The sequence below is a fragment of the Pelodiscus sinensis genome, chromosome 17 (genome assembly GCF_049634645.1).
Source record: "Pelodiscus sinensis isolate JC-2024 chromosome 17, ASM4963464v1, whole genome shotgun sequence".
Lineage (NCBI taxonomy): Eukaryota > Metazoa > Chordata > Testudines > Trionychidae > Pelodiscus > Pelodiscus sinensis.
In genome coordinates this window covers 40,126,757-40,152,898 of record NC_134727.1, presented here as the reverse complement: position 1 = coordinate 40,152,898, position 26,142 = coordinate 40,126,757, and the positions used below count along the sequence as shown (strand labels likewise).

General features: G+C 46.4%; 1 protein-coding gene across 8 annotated transcripts in view; it reads left to right on the top strand.

Moving 5' to 3' along the window:
* Nucleotides 1–26,142, top strand: part of EBF1 (EBF transcription factor 1) — a 347,508-nt gene that overhangs the window by 239,635 nt on the left and 81,731 nt on the right. For 4 of the 8 annotated variants that reach the window (XM_075900637.1, XM_075900635.1, XM_075900642.1 and 1 more), the window contains exons 9-10: nucleotides 14,657–14,787; nucleotides 24,396–24,522. In XM_075900637.1, the coding sequence (XP_075756752.1) occupies nucleotides 14,657–14,787; nucleotides 24,396–24,522 (258 nt within the window). Of the gene's footprint in view, nucleotides 1–14,653; nucleotides 14,788–24,395; nucleotides 24,523–26,142 lie in introns of all 8 variants that reach the window. The other 4 variants (XM_075900636.1, XM_075900634.1, XM_075900641.1 and 1 more) reach the window with 1 other exon arrangement.

The window sequence follows — 26,142 nt, the reverse complement described above, 5'->3', positions numbered from 1 at the left end:
GTTCAAAATGCATGGCTTATTTCAAGTTAATTTCAAAATGGCTTATTTCTACACAGCGCCACATTTCAAAATAAAGCACTGTTCCAAAACATCCCTTAATCTTGGTGGAACAAGGTTTACAGGGATGTCAGAATAGCATGCCCGTGATATTTAAAAATAATGGGCTTGCTTAAAAGATATGGAATAGCTATTTTGGGATACCGGAAGTATCCCAAAATAGCACCGCTGTCTAGATGCAGCCCATGTTACTAGGTTGTTATATTGATGTTCGCTGCCAGTCTTGGAGAAGTTGGCCATTTAGAAACTGTACCTTGAGCTTTATGAAGGTTTTCGGGAACACCTTAGCTGCTGTGTTTGGCTGAACCTTTATAGCTACCGGGACAGGACTACATTCAGTAGCACTCAAGCGGGTAATGAATATTCATAGGTAATGCCAACTTGCTATACTGACTGCTATGTCACCGGTAGAGTGGCATGAAAGGGGGGATAAGAATGGCACTAGGGCATGAGAAATCTTGGAGGGATGCTTCCCTGAAAACGTAGGACGTTTGCCAGATACTCCTTTTCTAACATATCCCAAAATGCGCACCCCAGTCAATTGCAAAGCCATACATTATTATAACCTAAGATGTACCATGCAGACCAGCGACTCCAGTCCATATCTGTCAATTAGAAAAACACCCTGGTTGCTGTAAGAAAGAGGCTTCTTCCCCCAATCCCACGGAGGACGTAGAATTCAGGTATGCCTCTTGTGAGTGGAAATCAAGGCCAAGAACTTTTCAAGTGACTACAGCTTTTGAATGCTCTTCTGGAGGTAACTTGAGGGATCATTTGAGGAAGGGTGCTCAGCTCTTTGGGACTATCTGGCCACTTCCAGGTATCTCCTGCTGGGCATCCCAAAACTGACGCACCTTATCTCATTAGTTACGTTGAAAATCATAACCAAAGAATCCTAGTTAGTTCCCATTGACGTTAATGGCAAAACTCTCTTTGATTTCAGTGATAGCGAAATTAGGGTTGAAAGATTAGTACTGATGACATTTTGTTTTGTCAATGGCTGTTTTTTCCTCCAAACTATTGTTTATTTTAAAACTCCACTTTAAAAAAAACCAAGCCCGACTTTTCCCTTGCAAAGCCAAGAGGTGATTTCAACTAAACCAGTTTCCTGGAGCTGTGTGAGCATCTAGGCCAACATCCAGATCTCTCCCCTTATCTCTGCTGTTGGGGCTGTAGAATATTCCCACTGCCAAATGGCTACCTGATCAAGCTCCTCCAAATATGATGAAATGAATTAACAGCACGTGCCAGGAAACGGATGCAGAAAACAGCACCCTATGGTGTGGTGTGAGCCACTCCAGGCTCGGTGCTTGGGAATCACACTATTCATGCTGGACACAATGGACACAATGAGGTCCATGGAAAGGCTCCAGTTTCCATTGGTTGTGCGTTGGACACGGATGTATGCGTTACATTTACGTGTGCAAAACCCAAATGCTTGGGCTCGCCGATCGTATTTCCGCTTTGATGCGTAGGCACTGGGGCAGTTGCCGCGTTGTCCTGGGATAAGAGACACACAAGCGGTGACATCTTGTCTTGGCCCAACGGTGCCCTTCTTCTACCCCACCGATCTCCTCTTCCTACTGCGCTTAGGTGTGCGTCATCAGGCACTGTGATGCGGCTGGTCCTCTGTCCTCCAGGCTTCCTTCGTCCGGCAACATGGCATCCCCGGGGGTAGACTGGCATCCCCAGGGGTGCTTCTTCCCAGGCAAAAGCTGGGGTCTCACGCTCAGCAACCATTTCCCCACCCTCCATGAACTTCTGGAGTGCGGGAAATAGCTGATTTGTGGCATTCGAGCTCAGGGAGGCAGGGGGAGGGGTGAGGAGACAGAGGAAGAGGTAAGGTGGCTATGGGGCCCACGGCTGGGGACAAGGAGCACAGCTACACGGTAGCGAGGTTCAGCGCACTCACATGGGGCTGTGCTCCTGGCCCATGGTTGTGGGGCTCCACAGCCACCCTGCCTCTTCTTCCAAGCCCCCCTCGCTACCCCGTCACAGCTCGGTCAGTTCCAACCCCTCTGCTGGAGTGGAGCCCACTAGCCAGCCGTAGCGTTGACCTGTACTGGTCTGGTGCATTCCCGGGTTTGGGACTGGTTGGGTCCCCAGGGTGCTGAACCAGGGAGATCCTACCCGGATCTGACTTTAGTTTCACAAGGTGCCAAAAAGCTCATGGCACTCTTCCTTTAGAGGTCACTGGCTGTGACGCGCAACCGCAAGCCGGCAGCGCAACATTCCTCTGGCGTTGAGGTCTGGGCCATCCGCTTCTCTGAGCTATTCCTTGAAAATCCGCTCCAACCCGCCCACTTGTTCATTAGTCTGTGGGGTTTCTCTGGCGAGGAAAACAGTCGAGTGAAGCCTTCTGACTCCTTGGGCCGCTTGTCTTCGAGATCAGCCCGTTTCTCGACTTACTCCTTTGGCCCAGCGCCTGGAAACCTCCTTCGGACCCAGGCTTCCCCGCTGGCCGTTCTGTGTAATCAGTCACTGGGCCTCCCTGAGCTGAATTTTCGCACATGTTCCACATGCATGTTTGCATGCGTTCAGCGTCGGGCAGGCTGCAACAATGAATGCAAAAGCCTGTGTCAGTAACAGGGAGCCGATCAAAGCAAACAACAACATGAATGGAAATAAAGATGATTTTACCGGCTCCTTTTTCTTCTCCTCTGGCTAGGAATATTCAGCCCTGATCTCTTCAAAGTGGAAATGATCTCCTACATTCCAATACTCCAATAGATTTCAAAGATCCATGCTGCTTACTGCTTCGTCATGCCTTCGTTGGTACGCTCAGGGGAGTCTGGAGGTTTAATGAATTGAACAAGTCCCAGAACAACAAGAAAAATCCTTTTTGTGTTTGAATTCCAATGCGGTGTACTTTGTTCCTAGAATCATAGAACACTAGCACTGGGAGGGACCTCGAGAGGTCATCAAGTCCAGTCCCCTGCCCTCATGGCAGTACCCAGTACTGTCTAGATCATCCCTGCTAGACATTTATCTAACCTGCTCTTAAATATCTCCAGAGAGGGAGCTTCTACAACGTCCGTAGGCAATAGCTCAGTGGTTTGAGCATTGGCTTGCTAAACCCAGGGGTTGTGCGTTCAATCCTTGAGGAGCCCATTTTGGGTCAAATCTGTCAGGGATGGTGCTGGGTCTTGCTGTGAGGGCAGGGGACTGGACTCAATGACCTCTCAAGGTCAATTCCAGCTCTATGCGATAGGTATATCTCCATCTTAAAAAAACCCAACTCATTCCTGTGCTTTACCACCCTGACAGTCAGGAAGTTTTTCCTAATGTCCAACCTAACCCTCCCTTGCTGCAGTTTAAGCCCATTGCTTCTTGTTCGATCCTCAGAGGCCAAGGAGAACAATTTTTCTCCCTCCTCCTTGTGACACCCTTTCAAATGCCTGAAAAAGAATAAAACCAATATGTTTCTTTAAGGGTAAATCACCAAGCTAACTTCATCCTACATGTCTAATTATGTGTGTGTGTGTGTGTGTGTGTGTGTGTGTGTGTGTGTGTGTGTGTGTGTGTGTGTGTGTGTGTTTAAACTGTTGCTTTTAGTCAGGCTGCTAGACACTGGTTACAAATTCGTATTCTGACAGGCTCAGGCAAACCTCTGAGAACAGATGGAGCAGAGTTCAGCACAAAGACTTAATCCTATCAGGATGATTCCTGTACGGCCATCTGGATAAGCCGGCGCACAAATTCAGCGCCTGTTAAAAACACGACTTAGGCCAAGATTAACGTCACAGATTTTCCACTAGACTTGTTCATATTTGACTTTATGATTCTCCAGAAAATGGCATTAGAGTACATCCTCTGATTTGTAAGAGAAATCAGACCAGGGCTAAAAACTCTTAAGGCACTTGGATTTTCCTTAGCATAACTGGATTTCTGCTCCCTCTCCCCACACACAATTGCTTTGCATTTCGATGTGGATTGTTCAGTTTTTGAAAGATGATTTCTCCAGCTGCTTTTGTGGGCTGTCCTTAACCAGAAGAACTGGGCTAAAAGTTACTTTTGGTCAGGAAACCTATTTTCCCAAGAAACTAGGAATGATTCATCTATTGTACAATCGGAAGCAAATAAATGTCTTCTTGTTACAATAAATATCACACTTGAATGTATGAATAATTCATTTCAGATTTTTTTAAATGGGTTTTTTCTTTTTTTCTTTTTTGCAATAGAGTAAGTGACTAAAAACCCTAATCTGATCATTTTTTATTAGGGTGGTGTTAGACTTAGAATGGCTTACATTTCAGTATTTTTGATTGGCTTTTGAGTGCATTATTAGAAAATGTGCATCAGCAGCTACGCTCCCTGAATTTGAAGAGTTAAAGCTGCATTTGCATGTAGAATAGCTTTTAGATATTGCTAAATAAAGGTTTCGAACATTTTTTTCCCAGTCTGCTTACACACGTGGGCTCAAAATGGGTTGAATTAAATTGCGCTTTTCGACCCTTCATTTTCAGCTAAGGTCTTGAGTCCACACAGGAATTTGCCCTGCCTTAACAAATTAACAAATTGCCCCACTTAAACAAATTAATGCAAGCCTTTCTGTGGACACACTGGCTTAAAATCGGTTACATTGGTGTAGCATGTGCCGGCAACGTTCCCACTAGAGCTAAACAGATCAAAACCAGTAGGAGAGACGCACAGGGTTTTGCACTGGTTTAATGGAATTGCTTTTAAATAAGTCCACATTGGTGCATCTTTGTGTGTGCACCGGGCCTAGTACTTGCATTCTTCAATTTCTGCCTCCTGGTTTATTTTAGAAACTCCCTAGGGGCATGGAGGGGATGCAGAGCCATGCAACTGTGTGGCAGGGCTGCAAAGCATTTGGCCAGCCCAGGGCTAGGCATGCTAGGGCAACATGGGGCTAGATGATCATTTCGTGCACTGGGGAACACTGGAGAACTTGTAGCCCCTCCTGGCAACAGCCTGGGCTGGGTTCCTTAGAGAGGGGGTGGCATCTCCAGCCCTAGAGGTTTTGAAGTCCCAGCTTGACCAAACCCTGGCTGGGCTGATTGAGTCGGGGTTGGTCCTGCTTTGGGCAGGGAACTGGACTCAACTCCTGAGGTCTCTGCCAGCCCTGGGGTCCTGTGGTACTATAAGTGCTGGTGACAGCCTCACGGGAACAACTGAACCCCATTTTCCAATGTAAAAGCCAATGGAACTTGGGCTCTTCTGGGCCAGATTTTCAAAGGTACTGAAGCACTAACAGTTGCACCTGGGCATTGAGTGGGATTTTCAGAAGCACCCGGAGCCCAGCTCCTTACAGATACATAAGAGCGACCAAAGGTCCATCTAGTCCCATATTCCATCCTCTGACAGTGGCCAGTGCCAGGTCCACAGAGGCAATGAATAGAATAGATTCCTCCCCTGTCTCCAACTCCCAGCTTCTGACAAACAGAGGTAAGGGACACCATCCTTGCCCATCCTGGCTAATAGCCATTGAGGGACCTGTCCTCCATGAATTTATCTCTTAGTTGGACCCTGTTGTAGTCCTGGCCTTCACAACATCCTCTGGCAAGGAGTTCCACAGGTTAACAGTGTGCTGCTTCCTTTTGTTTGTTTTAAACCTGCTACTTATTAATTTTATTTGGGGATCCCCTCGTTATTTTGCTATGGGAACAAATAAACAACTTTTCCTTATTCACTTTCTCCACTGCAGTCATGATTTTATAGACGTCTATCGTTATTGACTCTTAGCTGTCTCTTTCCTAAGCTGGAAAGTCCCTGTTTTATTAATCTCTCCTTCTACAGATGATACATATGCATCTATCTGCCGCTGTAGGTAGCTATGTCCACCAAAGATGCCACTGAAATTTTGAAAGCCACTCCTAGTTGCTGCATGACCCTGCAGGGATCTGAGTACCATAGTGGCTAGCCCTCCATCAGCTGGCACTGGCCACGAACTGACCAGTGCTGATCAGAGCCCTAACTCCAGTCATTGCCCTGGAAGCCCCAAAACGGGATTCTAAAACGATTCGGGGAATGCCTCTCTTGACAGCATGGTCTACTCCCGAAGGCATGCTCATCTCTTACCTGCTAGCTCCTCCTCTCAGCCTCCAGTCAAGAGGGCCGGAGGCAGGCCACCAATAGATATAGGGGCAGCAAAGCCCCCCCATGAAAGATAGATGGGGACATGTTTGGCCGCTTCTCCCCCTCACTCCCTCCCCCCCCCCCCCGATGCTCTCAAGTAGCAGCAGACACTGTTTCGACCTGCCGAGGAAGGGGTCGAGTGGAACGTGCAGGCCGATGTTCACCTCTCTGATTTTAACGTGTGAGGTGTGCTCCTGTAGTCTGGTTATGGAGGAGGGGTGTAATATCGTTCATTCAGAGCAATTGTGTCTCAACGGCTGGCCGAACCCAGAAAGTTCTAGAACCAGGGTTGAGGTACAGGAATCCTCCAGGAAAGAGAAACGCCGAGGAGTCAGCAAAGTGCAATTTCATTCGCTGAAGTGTCAGTAAAGATAGGAAAAAGGAAACGATGGTCTGAGGCATTGATTGTAGCGGGAATATTACACCTGGGGATTTGCATTCCCACTATCCATTCAAGTTAACGGGAACTGGCCATCTGCAATCTGAGGCAATGCTCCGCTGCAGACCTTTAATTCCACGATGAAACCAAACCAGCGCCCAGCCCCTATGCAGGGCATGATTTCTGCTTTGTCAGACAAGGATGAGGTCACAAGGATCCGGGAGGGGAGGCGGCTGCCATTTTCACGGGGGTGTGTAAATCACGACAGCTCCCGTATTGTGATTCTCAGGCAGAGAGATGCTTACACCCGGGGGCGGGGAGTACCGCATCCTCCTGCCTGGGTTGTATAAAGCTACATGAGTAATCTCTTCAAGAGGGAAACCTCTGTTACCCTGTTTCCTGACTAGCAGCTGCTTATTGTCAGAGCTGAGCAAGGAGGGCAGCAGACCTCACTGCCACGGAGGAAAGCAGGAAAATCATCATTTTACTTAGATAAACAGCAACTGCATTGTTTGGCTGAGGAGGGAAGATTTAATGCTGAGGGTACAATATGGGAAGCACACGGTCACGTTCTCTTTCCTTCAAGCGTCTGTGACTAACACTTTCGACGCTTACTGCACGGGGTGATCCAGTCACCCTTATCTATGTGACTCGGCTCTACGAAGTCAGTGGGTTAAATTCCATTGTGTCCCCTAGAGCAGGGGTTTTCAAGTGACCGGGCGCAACCCAGTGCGGAGTGATGGATTGTGGGGTGCTGGGTCTCGGTGCTGCAGGGTGAGCAGTGGGGGGGGGGGGGGCACTAAGGCAGCTCCCTGCCTGTCCTGAGACGGCAGACTGCATGGCGCCTCAGAAGCGGCCAGCAGCAGGCCTGGCTCCTAGGTGTGTATGTGGGGGCGGGAGGAGGGGAGTGCATAGGGTTCCCCACACTGCCCCTGCCCCGAGCACTAGGTCTGCGCTCCCATTGGCTGGGAACCGGCTGCTTCTGGGGCGCAGCCTGGTCTGCGGTGCCAGGAGAGGCAGAAAGCTGCCTTCGCCTCCTTCCCTCCCCCTGTTGCACCGCTGCCCAGGAGCCGCAAGAGGTAAGCCCTTCCTGCCCCAGCCCTGACCCCACCCAAGCCAGAGCCCCCTTCTACACCCCAAAGTCCCTCCTCAGCCCCACCCCAGAGCCCTCACGTTAGTCAAATTCTGTTGGTTGCGGCATCAACAATTTTCTTCAACTGGGTCATGAATAAAAAAAAAAATTGAAAACCGCTGGGCTAGAGGTCAGACTTCAAATGCAGCAAATGATGCTGATTATGACCCAAGAATGGTTTTTTTGGGGGGGAGCAGGAATTTAAAAAAACAACAAGGTTCCGGTTTTGAATTTTTTGCACCAACAATCATTTTCATCTTTTTGAAATTGTGTTTTAAAAGGCAATTTTTCAGCGCTAGACAAAGAACTCTTACGATGGGCCTAAGCTGCCCAGTCAGACTGGGGAGTACAAACAGCGCACGATAAATGACAATTGGGAGCGAAAGGCAGAGAAAACAGCAAAAAAGTCAAAGTTGAGGGATGGGAAACCCATTTTAATGAAATTTTCCCTTTGAAAATGGCCAGTGGGCAAGATTTTCAACTCCTTCCCTTCCCAGAAAAGGAGGGAACAGGACTCAAGGTCGGGGTTGTGTAGAACACCTCAGTGACCTTCGGTTGGATGGAAGCACTTGCTTAAACGCTTTGCTGAATCAGGGCCCAAATGGAGTAGGAGGTAAGCATTCTCCCAGCATCTTGCAGGATCAACCCTGAAAACGTCAGTGGCTGATTTCCAGTAAGTGTTTCACCTAGAGGCTCCAGCTGGCAAACTGTAAAATGAAAGTAAATACATGTAATTTCAGGCAGACGTTGTTGTCTGACCTGGCTTCTAAAATTTCCTCTCCGAAGAGACACGTGGTAGCCGTATCTGAATCACCAACTTTAATGCAGTTGCACTGTGCTGGCCCAGCATGTTCAAAATAGGAAAAATGTCCGCAAATATCCCATCATTTTAACTCCTGTTCTGTTGCGGCAACTCTCGCCAGAGCCTCATCTATGGATAATGAAAGGCGGCACGATATTTTCTGATACAAACTGCACACCGGGGCATTCTTGCAGTCGCTAGAGCAAACCAGATATCTATCACAGGGCAACTAGTTTCCACAAGCAAAATAAAAGCAGCCCCAGAACCCTTCTAAGTCACCTCAGGGAGCCCGCACCTCAGAGCTCAATTAACCCTTACTCCTGGAGCCACCATAAACTCGGAAGTAAACACCGTTTCCCCTCTGACCTCTGTTTTCGACCCGTGAAATAGACAGGACGGTGAAATGCAGTCCCTGCTTATAAATTCAGTCCCGAAAGAAGGGCCTGATAGGTCTGGTGCATGTTGGGGGGCACCTGCCCCACTTCCCATTGATTCTATAAATCCAGATGTTTGCTCTGTCTTCCGTTGCTATTTGAGGCCAATCAGCATGTTACGGAGGCGGAGCAGATGCGGGAGTGGGGAAGTGCCTACTAAAATGGTCAGGGCACAGAACTCTAGTTGTTAAATATGTACGAGAGGCTGGAAGGGTTTTTATGATTATTATTACGACTCTTCTCCCTCCCTCCCCAACCATTGTTCAGCAGCAAATTGGAAATCTGGTAATTAGGCCCTGACTCGTAGTGTCGTATTAGCAGCCCAAGCCAAAGTTCAACACCCTGAAATGAAATTTAAACCAATTAATCTGTTAGATTTTTATCGCTCGTCCGTGTTTTCTCAGCAATTCCCCCAGCACGTGGCCTTTGATCAACTCTCGTACAAAAGGTAAAGTGTGTGCCTGCTGCTAGCGAGATGGGACTGACATTAACACGGCACTCATAAAACAATCAGAGCAGGGAAGCCTTCAAACAGACAGGGCACAGTAATATTTAATAAAAGCGCGCACATAATCTTCAGAATTAGCATTTTGTGCCTCGCAGTGCCGTTGGGAGAAGAGCTTTTATTTGTGGAGTGATCATTATTATAACAAAGAAGAGCTACCTAATAATTTCCACTTTAACTCTGCAATATGCCACAAGCATTTCTGAACCATTATGCTAAACTGTGGCGGGGTAATCATTTTATTGTCACACTTTGAAGGAAGGAAAGTCTCCTCTACTTTGGTGGCTGGGGGGAAAGCAGAGAGACACACACATACACACATACATACATACACAAGTCCTCCGTGGGGAAAAAACAACACCAACACTTTTCTCTTTTGTTTCTTATGCGCTGACGTTGGTACATAACATCCAGTTATGGAAAGTTGTAAAATGCAGCAGTACTTCAGAAAAGAGGGGGACGATTTTCCAAAAGCACCCAAATCACCTGAGTTTCCTGGGAATTTAACGTGATTTGTGCTCCTAAATCCCATAAGCATCTTCTGCGGGGTGAAATCCTTGCTCCATTGAAGGCAGTGACAAATCTTCCCAACTGCCCGCTACCTACTTAACATCTCTCTCTGTTAATACAGATAGCAGAAGCAGCATGGCAAAACACGTCAACATTTATTTTTCTCAATGCCTTGCAAGGAATGAGAGGGTCTCGTTAATACTCAATACCACAAGCAAAATTTTACAGGTGTAGGAGATGTCTCTATCACTTTCAATCAGGGTCACATGTGTTGTTTGAGAGGTTGCAGTTAATGTGGTCTCTTGTGTGTATTGGGCTCAGAGAGTCTGCTCTGAGAAGTACACTTTCACTGAATACCTGACTGATTTTTTTTTTTATACGGCGTCTGGTAAAGACACGTGCAAGCCCTCTTGGGTCTGGATACTGTTGGGTTGTCTGCCTTTCAGTATTTTAAGAGTGTGTGTGTATCCACTAAAAGCAGCGAGGAGTCCTGTGGCACCTTATAGACTAACCGAAGTGTTGGAGCATAAGCTTTCGTGGGTAAAGACCCACTTCGTCAGATGCATGTGTATCCACTGTCTTTTATTATAATAAATCTTTTATGGAAACTTAGATTTGAATTCTGACCTGTTTTATCAACGTTACTGGTCAAAATCTTCTCACAGACCGGTTTTCCCAATGAAACGTGGAGCTGCTTCAAACCAAAACCATTCCCAGGAAAATGTCAATGTCCGCGAACGCTGTCAAGAAAGATGTGGAAAAATTGGAGGAGAGCAATAAAAATGATGAAAGGTCTAGAAAACATGAACTGTGAGGGAAGGCTGAAAGAATTGGGCTCATTTAGTTTGGAAAAGAGAAGACCGAAAGGGGACATGATAGCGGTTTTCAAGTACCTAAAAGGGTGTCACAAGGGGTAGAGAGAAAAATTATTCTCCTTGGCCTCTGAGGACAGGAGAAGAAACAATGGGCTGAAATTGGAAGGGAGGTTTAGTTGGACATTAGGGAAAACTTCCTACCTATCAGGGTGGTTAAACACTGCAATAAATTGCCCAGGGAGGTTGTGGAATCTCCATCTCTGGAGATATTTAAGAGCCGGTTGGACAGACACCTGTCAGGGATGATTTAGATGGTGCTTGGTCTTGCTGTAAGGGTAGAGGACTGGACCTGATGACCTCTCAAAGTTCCTCCCAGTTCTAGTGTTCCATGATTTTTTTTAAGTGTGTCTTCTAGTCCTTAGTAAGAATAGCTCCTTGTGCAGACACATGAAGAACCGATTATGTCCAAGTTTTATTGCAGTGTGCGTAAATATCAGGAATAGTGTAGTTTGGAGTGGATTTTAATTTTTATGGGTGAATTGATTTTGTGAAAGGGCTAGATGACATTTGGAAAAGCTGGTTTAGTGGCAAATCCATTGCCGGGAGGTCACTCGAAAGGAAAACGTTTGGATTGGGCTTTCCAAACTTTTTAGTGCCGTTTTATACAAGTAACTTGAATCCAAATTAAACATCTTGAAGTTACTTCTGTGCGTGCGCTGCATTTTCATGACTGTAATGTTAGGCTGTTTCTTTTGTTAGTTCATGTAAAAGTTAAAGTGCCGCCCGCTGCCAAGTTTGGAGCAATGTAATGATTTTTGGTTATGTGGGTTTTTTTCATTTTAGCTGGCATACCTATCACCTATTAAGTAGTGGAAAACTTTGTGCCTGACAGTTACAGCCTTTTTGTAAGCGAGAACGGGGCCTGTTTGCGTCCCATGTACATCATCTGTTCCTCTGGAGCTTTTCTGCAGAAATGCATACCATGAGTGGCAATTCAGCAAAGTCCAGCTCCTCCCTTATGTCTATCCCCTGGCCTAGCCACCTTTCAGCGTGCTTCAAAGAAATGGTCTTCCTGGTGCATCAGTTCCACTCTGACCATCTGGCACTTGCCCAATGAATAACATTAACTCCGCTAGCCCTTTGGGTTAAAAGCAGTTCCAAGCCCTCTGCCTGCCGCGGGTTCTTTTATTTATTTAGTTTAGTTACATCCTGAAGGCTTCGAACAAAACAAAAAAGCCACACACCAGTTCTGAGCCCCCCAGCCATCATTTCAAATTCTAAACCAAACAGGCCACGCACTTCGCCCAGCCTTTCTGCCAACATGCTGGCCAGCTGCTAAGCCCCGTCCTCTGTACGTTGACCTATGCAGGCGGAGAGACGGCTTGATTCTCAGTGAAGCTATGTCAGTTAGGCCTCAGTTGGAGGATCGGGTCCAGTTCTAGGCGCCAGATTTTAGGAAAGATGTGGAGCAATTGGAGAAGGTCCAGAGAAGAGCAACAAAAATGATGACAGAGCTAAAAAACATGAACTGTGAGGGAAGGATGAAGGAACGGGGCTTGTTTAGTTGGAAAAGAGAAGACTGAGAGGGGACACGAGAGCAGCTTTTAAGTATCTAAAAGGGTGTCACAAGAAGGAGAGAGAAAAATTGTTCCCCTTAGTCTTTGAGGACAGGACAAGAAGCAACAGGCTTAAATTGCAGCAAGGGAGGTTTAGGTTGGACATTAGGAAAAAATTCCTAACTGTCAGGATGGTGAAACACTGGAATAAATTGCCCAGGGAGGTTGTGTAACCTGCATCCCTGAAGATACTTAAGAGCAGGTTGGTTAGACATCTCTCAGGGACGATCTAAATGGTGCTTGGTCCTGCCGTGAGGGCAGGGGACTGGACTTGATGACCTCACCAGGTCCCTTCCAGTACCAGTGTTCTGATTCTGTGGCTGTGTCTAGACGGAGGTGTTCATCTAGAAAAAGGTTCACAAATGACAAACCACAATTTGCATATCTTTTTCTTCTACTTTTGTTGGAAGAGGCTTTTCCAACATTTCACCCACCAACACAGGGCCAAATGTTGGAAAACCCCCTTTTTTTGGCACATCCCTTCTTCCTCATAAACAAGGTTTACAGGGATGCCGAAAAAAAGCATCTGCTCTTCTGAAATTTTTTTTGGAAGAGCAGACGGGTTCCTTGGACACGGAGACCACAAAATCTCTGCAGTGTAGACTCTGCAGTGTAGACAGAGCCCGTGACTTAACAGAGATAACAGAGAAGGGTGAAATCCCAAACTCGAGCAGCAAAACTCCCATTTGACTTCACTGGGGCCAGAATGTTGGCCACATGAAGCACCTACCCCATTGCTAACACTGGCCACTTTTGGGGAATGGTAGCCAGGGAATCCCCTTCCGAACTCCACCTACTTCTTCATCCTCCTCAGATTAAACCTGCCTTTCCTTAAGCACCAGCCTCTGTGGTTAAATACCCCCCTCTCCTCCTTTCTACTGCTTTTCACTGCAAATACAGAGTATTTCAGCTACCTCATGGGCTGAGGAGGATTTCAGCTACCTCATGGGCTGAGGAGGCTTGTGTGGGTACCTACCCCCCTGTTGAAACAAACAAATGGGGAAATGGGTTCCCAGTGCCCAACTAACCAACTTTCTACCCGACATTTGGAACACAGCCCCTTCATCAGTGCAGGACTTCATCAGTGCAGGACTTCCTGTATTGGACAACACTCCCTCTTGTCTGGCAGCTGATGTATTGTGTGTGACTGTCCTGTGAGGCTTGGGTCCCATGTTCTCTGCCTTAGACCAGCATCTGGTGTGGATGCAACAGCAAGTCCTCTATACACCTGCCCCCATCTGGCTCTTGAGCTGCTGCTGCTCCGGGAGGTTACCAGTTAACCAAGGGCCCATTTCTCCTCTGGTTAACTGCATTTTCACAGCAGCAGAATTCTGGTCAGGCCAGTTAACTCCTGAGTGACAGGCCTGAACTCTGAATGGTTTGCTGCCTTGCTGTGCAGCTCTTCAGCTCTTAGCTTGCTTGTGACCCTAAAGCTGACATATCTTTGCCACATCTGGGCCTGAGAGCTTTTACCCTCTTAAGGAGCACTGGGTAGGGACAGAAACCCCTGAGAGGTAGGCTGTGTATGGGACGGCAGCAGCTGCTTGTGGGGACTCAAACCCATGTCCCCAGGCTCTAGAGGCTGGTGCCTTATCCATTAGGCCACAGGGCCCACCTTGCTGCTATACCTTCAGCTGATGCCAGTTGCAGCCCTGGGGAAGCTGGCAGTGGTGGCTTGGTGGCGGGGGGAGTGCATGGCCCCACAGGAGACTTTTGACATCCAAAGTGCAGTGTGCAGGTCTCTTAATTGCACAGTCTTTGACCTGGCAGCACATACTGATTTTGACCCTTGCCGCCGTACTGCACCACAGTAGGACAGTGGAACATTGGAGCAGCCTGGGGCCTGTGGCAGAAGAATGAAAGTATCATTCTTGCATGCCTGGTTTTTTTTTAAATCGAACTCACATTGTCCATAATAAGTATGATTTCTGTACATTCAGATGGCTAATCAAGGTAGCTGGATTATCCTTCTGTTGAATCAAGTACTCGGTATTTAAACATAGGCTGGCTATAGGAATGTGTTTTGTTTTCCACTTGCGCTGGCCTATCCTGTTGTGAGTTTCTTTGCCACGGCAGATAAAATGTTTATCGTCTTGTTAGAAACACAAAGATGAAAATTAATGGGCAAAGCCCATCTCCTCTCCAAAGATCTAATGTGGGGTCACACGCACGCACAAGCAAGAAAGAGCTTTCTGAGATTTTTATGTTGGGCGGTGGGGGAAGCTTCTCCCACCCTGAAATCTTCTGTCATTAAAATCCAGTTCTAACAGCTGCATACTTCTCTTTTTCATGTGTGTTGAAAAGCAGCTACACCATGTATCAAAGCCATCAGTCCGAGTGAAGGATGGACTACAGGCGGTGCTACTGTCATCATCATAGGAGACAATTTCTTTGATGGGTTACAGGTCATATTCGGCACCATGCTGGTCTGGAGTGAGGTAGGTGTTGTCTGAACGTTAATGTCGAATGGCTTTGTCTAGTTTGCGGCAGGCCTGCCTTTCTTCTGGGCCCAAAGCCAAGGCAGCCACCAGGGGTTTGATGTGTATTCCTTCTTGGGCTGCTCCAGTTTTATGCCACCGGGATCAAATTTGGGAGGGACACAAATCTAGATGGTCAGTGGGATTGCTTCCCTCAGAGCTGAACTGAGCTCTTACTTCAGGGACGAGCCCAGGAGAAGCGGGCCTCGTGGTGAAGGATTCGGCATTTGCCATGACAGTGGCTAAGGAAGTAAAAATGGACAAGATGCTGATTATTAGAGATGCCATGTACCAGCAATGCTTGTTTCCTGCAGTGTGTGGGGGGGGGGGGGGGGGAGGGAAGGCGCGGATACAGAAGCCCCAAATCTCCAAATGGCAGCCACTAAATTTTAGTTATTTTGTTCGAAGCCTCAACTGGAGAATTTGCATTTGATATATATATTCAATTTCTTAGAACTTCAAAAGCTTCAAATGGTTTGTCCTCACAAATTGGCCCCATTCCTGCAAATACTTATGCAGGGGCTTCATAGTGGACCACACGCTAATTATGAGTCGACAGCATGACGCTGTTACAAAAAAAGCCAATGTGATTCTGGGCTGCATTAACAGGAGTGTTGTGAGCAAGACATGAGAAATCATTCTGCTCCGTTCTGCACTCAGTTGGAGTGTTGTGTCCAGTTCTGGGCATTGCAATGTACCCATTGTGGAAAGTACCAAGCCAGGTGTGTCATGCCTCAAGGCCTTTCTCTTCTCTCTCTTCCATTTCACTTTATTTCCACTATTCCATTGCTCATGTGTCTTTATTTCCTTCTCCCTCTCTCCTTCTCTCACATTATAAGCTTTTAAGTCTGTTGTTTCCCAGATCCTTCTGAAACACGACATCACAAGTGACTAGGCCTCAGTTTGTGGAGGATTGTGTCCAGTTCTGGATGCCACGTTTTAGGAAAGATGTGGAGAAATTGGAGAAGGTCCAGAGAAGAGCAACAAAAATGATGAAAGCTCTAGAGAACATAACCTCTGAGGGAAGACTGAAAGAATTGGGCTTGTTTAGTTTAGAAAAGAGGAGACGGAGAGGGGACACGATAGCGTTTTCAGGTACCTAGAAGGGTGTCACAAGGAAGAGGGAGAAAAATTGTTCTCCTTGGCCTCTGAGGATAGGACAAGAACAGCGGGCTGAAATTGCAGCAAGGGAGGTTTAGGTTGGACACGAGGTAAAACGTCCTATCTGCCAGGATGGTCAAACACTGGAATCAATTGCCCAGGGAGGTTGTGGAATCTCCATCACCGGGGATACTGAAGAGCAGGTTACAGAAACAGCTGTCAGGGATGATCTCAATGGGGCTTGATCCTGAGGGAAGGGGACTAGACTCCATGCCTCGCGAGGTCCTTTCTGGTTCTAGGATTCTATGACATTTCGGCCATGGCTTGGTTGCTCAAGGTTCCTTGGGAAGCAGGTGCAGAGCTGTATTTTTTTGGTTTCTGAATTAAGCGGGATTAAGCTAAAAAAGCTTGAAACAGGATCTTGCCTTCCCCTGCCTCCTTTTTAATCCCCAGGACTGAATATTTTAAATATTAAATCAGTCTTACAATGTGCAGAGGACTCCATCTCTCTCTCTCGCTCTCATATGGAAGACTAGTGCAGACGGATGGAAGGGTATATTATAACAAAGCAGGTGTAAAAAATGGGGTCCATTTTGAAGCCCTTAAGTAGACCAAACTCCCCACGGTCTTGGAGGAGGAGTTGCTTTAATAAGGGTCTGCAGGATATGCACCATTGTAGTTAAAGACTTTTAATGGGACAGGCAAAAGATTAGGAAAGGAAGAGGCTGGAGAGGCGGCATCAGGAAATGCTCCTAGCATTGGCGTTTCCATTTTGAAAACCGGTTGTAGTGATTAATAAAGGTAATTGGTTGGCAGCTTCAAAGCTCCACAGCTTGAAAGCTGGGGAATCAGTTGTTGTTGTAGATGGTGGAAAGGCCTTGTTGTCGGCGCAGATTATGGGAAGATTCAGACGGAAAGGAGTTAGTTTGTTTCTTTGTGAATCTTAGAGAGTGGGTTGTAATTGGGCTGAGAATGGAAATTGTCTTGCAGCCTTCACTGTAAAATTGTTCCTGCCGTTCTGTAACCTAGAAATGGAATGTGAAATCCCACAGGGAAAAGATATGACTGCTGAAAGAACCGGGAGTCCATTAAAAGCAAACCTGGAAATGCGTGAAGGTAGCTGAATGATCTCTAAATAATTCAGACTACATACAGCATCCACAGACACAAGACAAGAGGAATCAGTCACTTTATCTCCCCTTTGCTAAAAATGTCCATTGGATTTTCAGTGTCCAAAGTGAAGGTAGCTATCCAGTGAACGTTTTCGCTGCCCTTTGCTAGTGGAGGGGGAATGAAGCGCTTCCGATGTTTGGATGTCATTGCAAGAGCAAAACTTGGAGCTGGTTTTGCAAATGTGGGGCTAGGTTTGAGCAAACCTGGTTGGATTTGTGATTTTATTTTTAAAACCAAGTCAAATGTTTAGTGTCTCGTGATTTTTTTGCCAGAGAACCAGGCAAATCTTGGTAGCTTTGACCAAGCTGCACAAAACCCAGAGCAAAACTTGAGCTATGGGAGGAAAGCCAACCACTAAGCTCTTCACAAGTTTCAGATGGGTTATGCATGCAACTTTATTTACATGGACTATTCTGGCTTAGAAAAAGTGGGTAGGGCTCCAGCCTGCGATTCAGGATACGGGGGTGCAAGTTCTTCCTCTGCCACCAACTTCTTATATGACCTTGGGCACATCACTTAGGGCTGGATTTTAGAAGGCATATGAGCACTTGAGCTTCCATTCATTTCTGTGGGAATGAGGAATACATTGAAAATTCTGGTGCTTAACCTCTCTGGGCTTTAGTTCCCCATCTGTGAAATGGGGTCATGACCCTGCTCTCCTTCACAGCGGTGCTGTGAGGATTAAAAAAAAAGTTAGACTATAAGATGCTCAGATAATAATGTTGACCATAACAGAATGTCACATAGATATTTACAATACAATTCCCATCACATGTCAGAAGCCAAGTAAAAAAGGGGGAAAAAAAGTTAATTTAAAACTTTTTTTCGTGGTCAAACTGTAAAATGTGAAATGTAAATAATATCGTTTTAATCGCAATTGAAATATTCACAGGCTTGAAAGGCAGTTGATTATGTTAAAGTAGTACATTGAAAATAGTTTCCTAGAACACGTATTTATTATTTAAACATATATTTTAGCGGTAAACACACTAACATAATTACAGCCTTTCCCAGTTGAAGGAGAACTAAATAAAAACTTAATTTGTCACATTATTTTTGCGCAAGAAATGCAGATACTTTAAGCCAGTCAGTTCAATTAATCTGTAACTTTTGTAATAGTGCATGAAAATGCTTTTAAAAATGCGGTGTTTTTAAAGACTAGTGAAATAGGCTCTCTAATACCTTTCTCCATGTGACCTCAGGAATTGATGCAAACTCTTTTTGTTATAACGTGCACACATTGTAACTGGGCAAATGACTCACGGCAAATAATCTGTTCCACAAACTTCATCTCTGACTGATTTGTTCCTCAGAATTAGGAAGTGAATGTTCTTGGTCTGTGGATTGTAAGTCTCCAACATCTGAGCTGCCGATTAGACACTTGGGTGTTTCTGGCCCCTGGCTGAAACAGTGTAACTCTTGAATCCTGTTTCAGGGAAAATACTCGCAGCTGTAAATTCAAAATTAGTCTCTCGTCAATATTGTGCAATGTTTGCTTAAAATTGACTCTTACGTTTACCGCTCTCCTGCCCAGGAACATTCCTGCATCTCCCTAGGGTCAGCTGGAAATTTGCTTTTTACTTTTAAACTGAGAAAAGATGAAGAACTCACGATCTTCCAGTTCTGCTACTTGCACAGCACAGAAGCTGGGACGGATGTCGATGTTGCCGAATCCAGTTCTATGACCAATGTTTCCAAACTGACCTAGTCATTTTGGGTGTCTCCGTTTTGGAGGGCCCACAAAAATTAGGCCTCCCTACATCAGTGCAGCCACTGTTGGGTTCAGTGCTGCTTCTGTTGTAAACAGCAAACTCCTACTGACTTCAGTGGGCCTATGATTTTATTTTTTGACTTTTAATGGCTCTCTTTGTAGAGAATCCAAATTCAGTTTCTGTCATCACTTCTGGAACCACGCAGTGGCACTCCCAGAGGCAAAAATAAACGAGCAACTAAATGGAACATCCATCCCCTTAACTTTATCTACTGCCACTTTTTCTTTTAAGAAAATGACCTGACACACTCCAGAGTGGACATGATGCTGTGTCACACAAGAATGTCTAGACTAGATTAGCAAATAACAACAAAAAGAAGCTTGTTTGCACAAACACAACTGCCGTTCTGTGTTGGATTTTAACACGTACATTGCTCCCTCTTTTCTGAAGACCTGCAGGGCCTCCAGGTTTAAGCCGATGCATTCCAGGTCCCAACTAGGGACAGCCTACGCAGATGCCCAAGAATTAGCCCAGCTTAGTGACAAAGCCTAAGAAAGACGAGCCCACTGCTGAGTTGATGTCCAGATCCACATCAGACTTGCCCCAAAGTTTGCTGGAGGCATGAGGGGGTCTGGGTTTAATCTCTGAATCACAGGCTTTCGTGCTTTGCCGAGATCTACAGTTTTGAAAGAAGCGTTAACGATGCTGAAGAGTAGGGGTCCAATCCTGCAAAGACTGCTTCCTGGCACATCCCTGTTGAGAAGATTAATGAATTATTTGTCCCATCACTGCACTTAGATTGCCTGTCTGAGGTCACGGCCCTACTGTAGTTGCATGTAGATAAAACCCGTCCTGATGATCACACAGTGCAGACAAGACAAAGGCCTGGGAGGGTAATGGAAGCAGGGGTGGAGAGGAAAGAGCATAAGAAGGGCCACACTGGGTCAGACCAAAGGTCCGTCTGCTGACAGTGGCCAATGCCAGGTGCCCCAGAGGGAATGAAGGAATGAACAGAACAGGGAATCATCAAGTGATCCCACCCCTGTTGGCCATCCCCAGCTCTCAAAAACAGAGGCTAAGGACACTATTCCTACCCATCCTGGCTAATAGCCATTAATGGACCTGTCCTCCATGAATTTATCTAGTTCTCTTTTTTAACCTTGTTAAAGTCCTGGCCTTCACAATGTCCTCCGGCTAGGAGTTCCACAGGTTGGCTGTGTCTTGTGTACTTCCTTTGGTTTGTTTTAAATGGGCTACCTATAGATTTCATTTGGTGACTCCTCACTTCGTGCACTCTGGGAGCAAGTAAATAACTTGTCCTTATTAACTTTCTCCACACCTGTCATGATTTTCTAGACCTCCATTGCACCCTCCCTTAGTCTTCTCTTTTCTAAGCTGAAAACCCCAGTCTTATTCATCTCTCCTCATATGGCCCCGTTCCAAAACCCTCCTCATTTTTGTTGCTCTTTTCTGAATTTTTTCCAGTGCCAGGATACCCTTTGTGGAGACAAGGCGACCACATTTGAGGTGGTGAAATGAGGTCAACTAACTTGCCTCGTTGGTCATTAGCAGAGCTAGGAATCGGACCCGGGGATGAACTCCTGCCTCCACGGCAGTTGTGCTGTTGATTGGGAATGGACCAGGAGTTCACACTAGACCGGAGTCCCAGGCTGGGCCCTTATCCGCTGGAGCACAATACCAGTCATCATGTCGCCTCTCACCATGCAGGCCTTTATCCCCCTCCCCCCGCAGTCGATGGAACCACTCAGGGGAGCAAGAGTTCCCGTAGATGGCAAGTTGGCTGCATAGGGCTAGGCAGCCATTTTGTAAGTGCTGTGGGATTCAATATCACGGGATCATTTTCTTTTCTAATCCTTGCATGCAGCTGTAACACCCAGAGGTGGAACCAAAACGGCGACCTCTGGAGCTTCCTGTGTGAGCCTCTATGGCAGTGTCTCTTAAACTGTGTTCCATGGCACACCAGTGTGCCATGAGGCAGTCGGAGATGTGCGGTGGAGAACAGAGTTCAAAATGGCCACCCTTAAAGGGGCAGGCGACTTTTTTTCCTCAACAATTTCCCCACGACCCTTTTTTTTTGGCTCAACAAAAAATCCTTGGTGTTCCTCATAAAAAAAATTATTATTTGGTGTTCCTTGGTCTGAAAAAGTTTAAGAAACACTGCTCTACAGCTTGAGCTAAAAGCCAGCCGGTTCTCAGAGCAGGCTATAGAGCAGACTCGTTATTCTCTCCGTAAGTGGTCTAGGTGCCACTAGATGGGACAGTGCCACACCCAGAGGGGGTGTGGGTTACACAGACTCTCTGAGGCAGAGACTGTCTCTTGTTACTTGTCTGTGCAGCGCCTAGCACAGCAGGACTGTGGTTTTGACTGGGGTTCCTGGGTACTGTTGTAAGTAACAATTAATAATAATGCTGAGAGAGCTGTTTATTAAACCTTGCCCTAGACACTAAAGACAATTCCTGGCAGATTGCACAGCGTTAAGCGCTCTTGGTTGCCGTGACCTCTTGCAAACCGTTGTTGAGCAGGCTGGTTTACAACACTGAATTAGTTGGTCTTTTGTCCGACCCACCCAGGTCTAAATTAGACACAAACAAGACATAACCTGGGCGTTGTGGGACTTAGGACTTTAAGCACAGAGTTCACCCTTTGAGAATGTGCGGGTGACAGTGTTGTATATTTGTGGCTTTAGACACAGCGAAACATACTTGTCCTCAGCGGACAAAGGCAAACCAAACTGTTTGTTTGTAAAGAGCCAACCAGGAAACTGGCTGGACTCATCCCATCTCTCACTATGTATCCATGGGCTATAAATAGGTCAGGAACTCTTGGGAACCAGGAAAGCCGTCTTGGAAAATGCCACAGGCTATGTTTAAAGAACACTAAAGTGGTGGCAAACCAGTAAATGCTGAGAAATACAAATCTGCAGCTAGTCTTTGCTTCTTGAGACCAAGCCATCCTGGAGGGGGAAAGGCATACAATGGCGTGATGAGGGTAGCACATCAATCTTTAAGGTCCTGGGCTATTTTTCTAAAAGATCTTTTGTTTCCTGAAAATGTCATTTACCTTTTCAAGCTCTTCCAAGTCTCCTGATTTCATCTCAAATCTTGCAGCACTTTGGGGTGTCTAGATAAACAGGTAATGCCTAGCAAACTGGAATGTACATCTACAGCACCCTAGCATGCATTATACTAACTGTCCTAGTAGACCACACCATCACACCGTAAAAGTTCCATAGAATGCTTTGCTCTTCTGTGCTTTGAAGCCGTTGTAGGTTAATATGTACCAGAGAAGAAAGGGCCGTGCAAACAGCTAGATTATGTCTAGACTTGCTTTCACTTTCAAAAGAAGATATGCAAATTTGGCAATAATTTGCATATCTTCTTCCAATCACTTTTTCGAGAAAGTTTTTTTTCCGAAAAAGCTAACAGTTTAGACGTGGTTCTTTCAGGAAAAAAAAACCCCTTTTTTCGAAAGAAACTTCTTCCTCAAAAATTGAGGTTTACAGGTTCTTTTGAAAAAAGGGGTTCCCACCCTCCCCCGAAAGAACCACATCTAAATTGCTTGCTTTTTCGGGAGAAAAAAAAGTTTGAAAAAAGTGATTGGAAGAAGATATGCAAATTACCGCCACATTTGCATATCTTCTTTCGAAAGTTAAAGTAAGTCTAAACATACCCCAGTGCACAAAAGATTTACCCTTCCCACACGTTGCCACATGCTTGCTACTTGTCTAGACAAGCCCTGAGTCTTTTTTCTTAAAGCCCCAGCTCTTGGAGTCATGGGATTTTAGAGCGATCCCAGCTTTCATTCAGAAAAGCCAGTTGTGGCCTCAGAGAAAAGCTCGGCAATACAAACCATCTTAATTTTGGAGGTCCTGACTCATGCCTGTCGAGCCCTTGGGGTTGGCCATATTGCTCCCACCTTGGTATTGTTTCGTTCTTCTTATTTTTAAATATATGGGGACTTTTTAGAATGTATCATTCACTCAGGAGACAAAGATGAGTCTGGTCTGAACCTACCTCTCCTGGGCTGGCCAAGCTGACTGCTAACCCAGCTGAGGACGCAGGGGTGGTGGGTGACTTGCTGACTGCACCTGTAGCAGGGACTGCACAGGCCCCGATGGCTTCTGCCTTCTAGCTCCAGGTGAAGCCTTTGCTTTTTTAAGGATCTGCTCCAGTGGCCCCACAAGGCCAACGGGTCTCTTTCCACTGTCTCAGTGAGCACAAGACCAGACTCTTACTCCATAGATGACCATTGCCAAACACAGCCAATGGGTTTCTACCTCAGTGTCTTCAGTCTCCGTGCCTGTATCTGGCTGGTAAAATGAGTTGCTTTTATGGGCCATTTTTTTCTATGCTGTCGCCCATTTTAGGACCCAAACTTCCAAACTCCAGCTTTGGGCAGCATTGGAATGGTTGTACAAATGACATTTACATATAATGCTGCCCAGTTCCTGACACAGTAGGTTCCCCGAGTCTCAATACTACAACTGCTCTTTTAAAGGCTGCCAGACTCATGACCTGACATGTTTGCCCTTATTTAAGTATCTTCAGATGATGCCCAAGCATGTACCTCTAGTCACCTGAACAAATCAGAAGGGAAACTTCTCTGTAGAGCATTGCACAGCGAGGTGTGGTGAGTTTCAGGTGGGAGGTGTTTTGAGTTCCTTGGATGTGTCTGGGACTAGCCATTGCGAGGAGTAGCATGTTGGGCTTGATGGATGACTGGTTTGATCTCAGAGGGGGAGGGGGCCATGTTAGTCTGTATCTTTAAAAACAAGGAGCAGTCCTGTGGCACCTTAGAAACTAACAAATATATTAGATCATAAGCTTTCATCGGCAAAACTCATTTCATCAGATGAAGGTTAACACGGGTCCTACAATTGACAGGTAACTTCTTTTGCTGTTATATATACCTTGGATTCTGTATTTTCCACTCCAACCCATCTGATGAAGTGGGCTTTCCCCATGAAAGCTCATGACCTAATTGTTAGTCTCTAAGGCCATGGGACTGTTCATTGGCTTGATGTGGTATATTTCTTAGACCAGCGTAGGGCAAGGTTATTGGGCTCATTGGAGGGGTAACGGGGTAGAGGTTAGCCCATGATGTGCAGGAGACCAAAATACATGATCTGGTTGTTCCTTCTGGCCTTACACCCTGTGGCTTTCTGTCTCTCGCTCATCCGTCACCTGATTGCCACGTATACTTGTTGGTGCTGGGACTCTGAACTTGGTACTGCCACAAACCTTGACTTTAAAAATGGCATCGTTTGTGTGGTAGGCACACCCGCTGCATTAAGTCAGATGTAATTTCCATCCTAGGAAGCATGTGTCTGCCATGTATGAAAACAGAGATAATGTTTTGGCTGGGAAGGAGAACACTTGTAAATATTGGTGTCACTGGCTTTTGTGTGGGTTACATCAAGACTGTCTTCAAACATTGACAGGTTAATTACACGTTTCAGAGCTTTGTTTACAGCGCTCTAAGAAGAAAGTGTTGTTAGAAAAGAATTCTCCATCTAACTGTGCTTTTCTCCCCCTCCCCCCTCTTCCGATGGTTTCTTTCAGCTGATTACCCCTCACGCGATCCGAGTTCAGACGCCTCCCCGACATATCCCTGGCGTGGTAGAAGTCACATTGTCCTATAAGTCTAAGCAGTTCTGCAAGGGAACTCCTGGAAGATTCATTTACACGGGTAAGCGTGCGTTTGTATTGGCTACAACCTGTCCCGCTAGGGCCAGTCGTGGTGGAAGCACTCTACATGCTGGGCTGTCGTTCATTACAAGCTGCCATGAGTTCTGCCCCAATGGCTGAGTGTATCTGCCTGGATCTCCTCCGGGAAGGGGGACTGAAAAGGAGGAGACCAAGGAGAGAAGTAGGTAGGGAGGGATCATGGTGACCGGCACTGTATCCATTCCTAGACAAAACAGGAAGGGCACAAAGCAAAGCTATCCAAGGGCATGGAGAGCATCCGACCCAGGAGTCTGTCTACACTACTGAGAGAAGTCTGTTAAATGCAAGCAGCCTGTGATCTCCAGGGACAGCACCTCCTACCACAGCCCTGCCTCAGAACCAGGCTGGTTTGCTCGCATCTACCCTGCTCACTACTGTGTTTGTCTCTGCAGTCTGGGAATTGTGGGCAGCTGCCCCACACCGCCACAGCAGCCATTGCCATGGTTAGAGAATGGGAATGGCTTGTGCATTTTAGTGCATTTTGGGATTCTTCTCCCTCTGGGATCTGTGTGTGTGGGAGGGCGGGGAAGATGGGCTGGTGTTAAAGATGCTGTTAAGAGGTCCCACACAGTTAGGAACCTTGTTAACCCATAACATGTGTGGACCAGACCTCTACATAAACAGTCCCAGAGGGGTAACCATGTTAGGCTGTAACTAACGAGCGGTCGTGTGGCACCATAGAGACTAATAAAAGTAGATAGAAGCATTAGCTTTTGTGGGCAAAACCCACTTCATCAGATGATGAGCATGCGACCTATGAAAGAGGCTGAGGGATTTGGGCTTGTTTAGTCTGCAGAAGAGAAAGGTGAGGGGGGATTTGAGAGCAGCCTTCAACTACCTGAAGGGGGGTTCCAAAGTGGCTGGAGAGAGGCTGTTCTCAGTGGTGGCCGATGGCAGAACAAGGAGCAATGGTCTCAGTTGCAGTGGGGGAGATCTAGGTTGGACATTAGGAAAAACTGTTTCCCTAGGAGGGTGGAGAAGCCCTGGGATGGGTTCCCTAGGGAGAGGGTGGAATCTACATCCCTAGAGGTTTCTAAGTCCTGGCTTGACAAAGCCCTGGCTGGGCTGATTTAATTGGGGTTGGTCCTGCTTTGGGCAGCGGGCTGGACTCGATGACTCCTGAGGTCTCTTCCAGCTCTATGATTCTGTGATTCTATGAGCTGGAGCAGAAATAACAGAAACCAAGTTATTTATAAGGGGAAATCCTCAATATAAGGCTGATGTAGGATGGAAGTTAAGTACGTGTTAAGAAGAGCAGAAGAGAAACATGGGGCCAGGGTGGCAGTTGGTGGAAAGTGACTATTTCAGTTGACACCTGCTGAGAAGCTGAGCCCCAGTGTTAAACAGTTTGGCTGAAAAGCCTTCTGCCTCTCCATCTTCACTCTCTTGCTGTCAGCATGCCACAATTTTACTGGTTCTTCAGTCACCAAAGTGTTGTTTCTTGGCTAGATGAGGCGTATGTTGCAGATGGAAAGAACCTAACAAAACAGCGGCAGGACACCACTGTCCAAGTTTTTCTTTGGGCGAGAGGTTTCAGGTCCTCTTTACACACCGCAAAGAAAGGCTTAAGCTCCATTTGTTT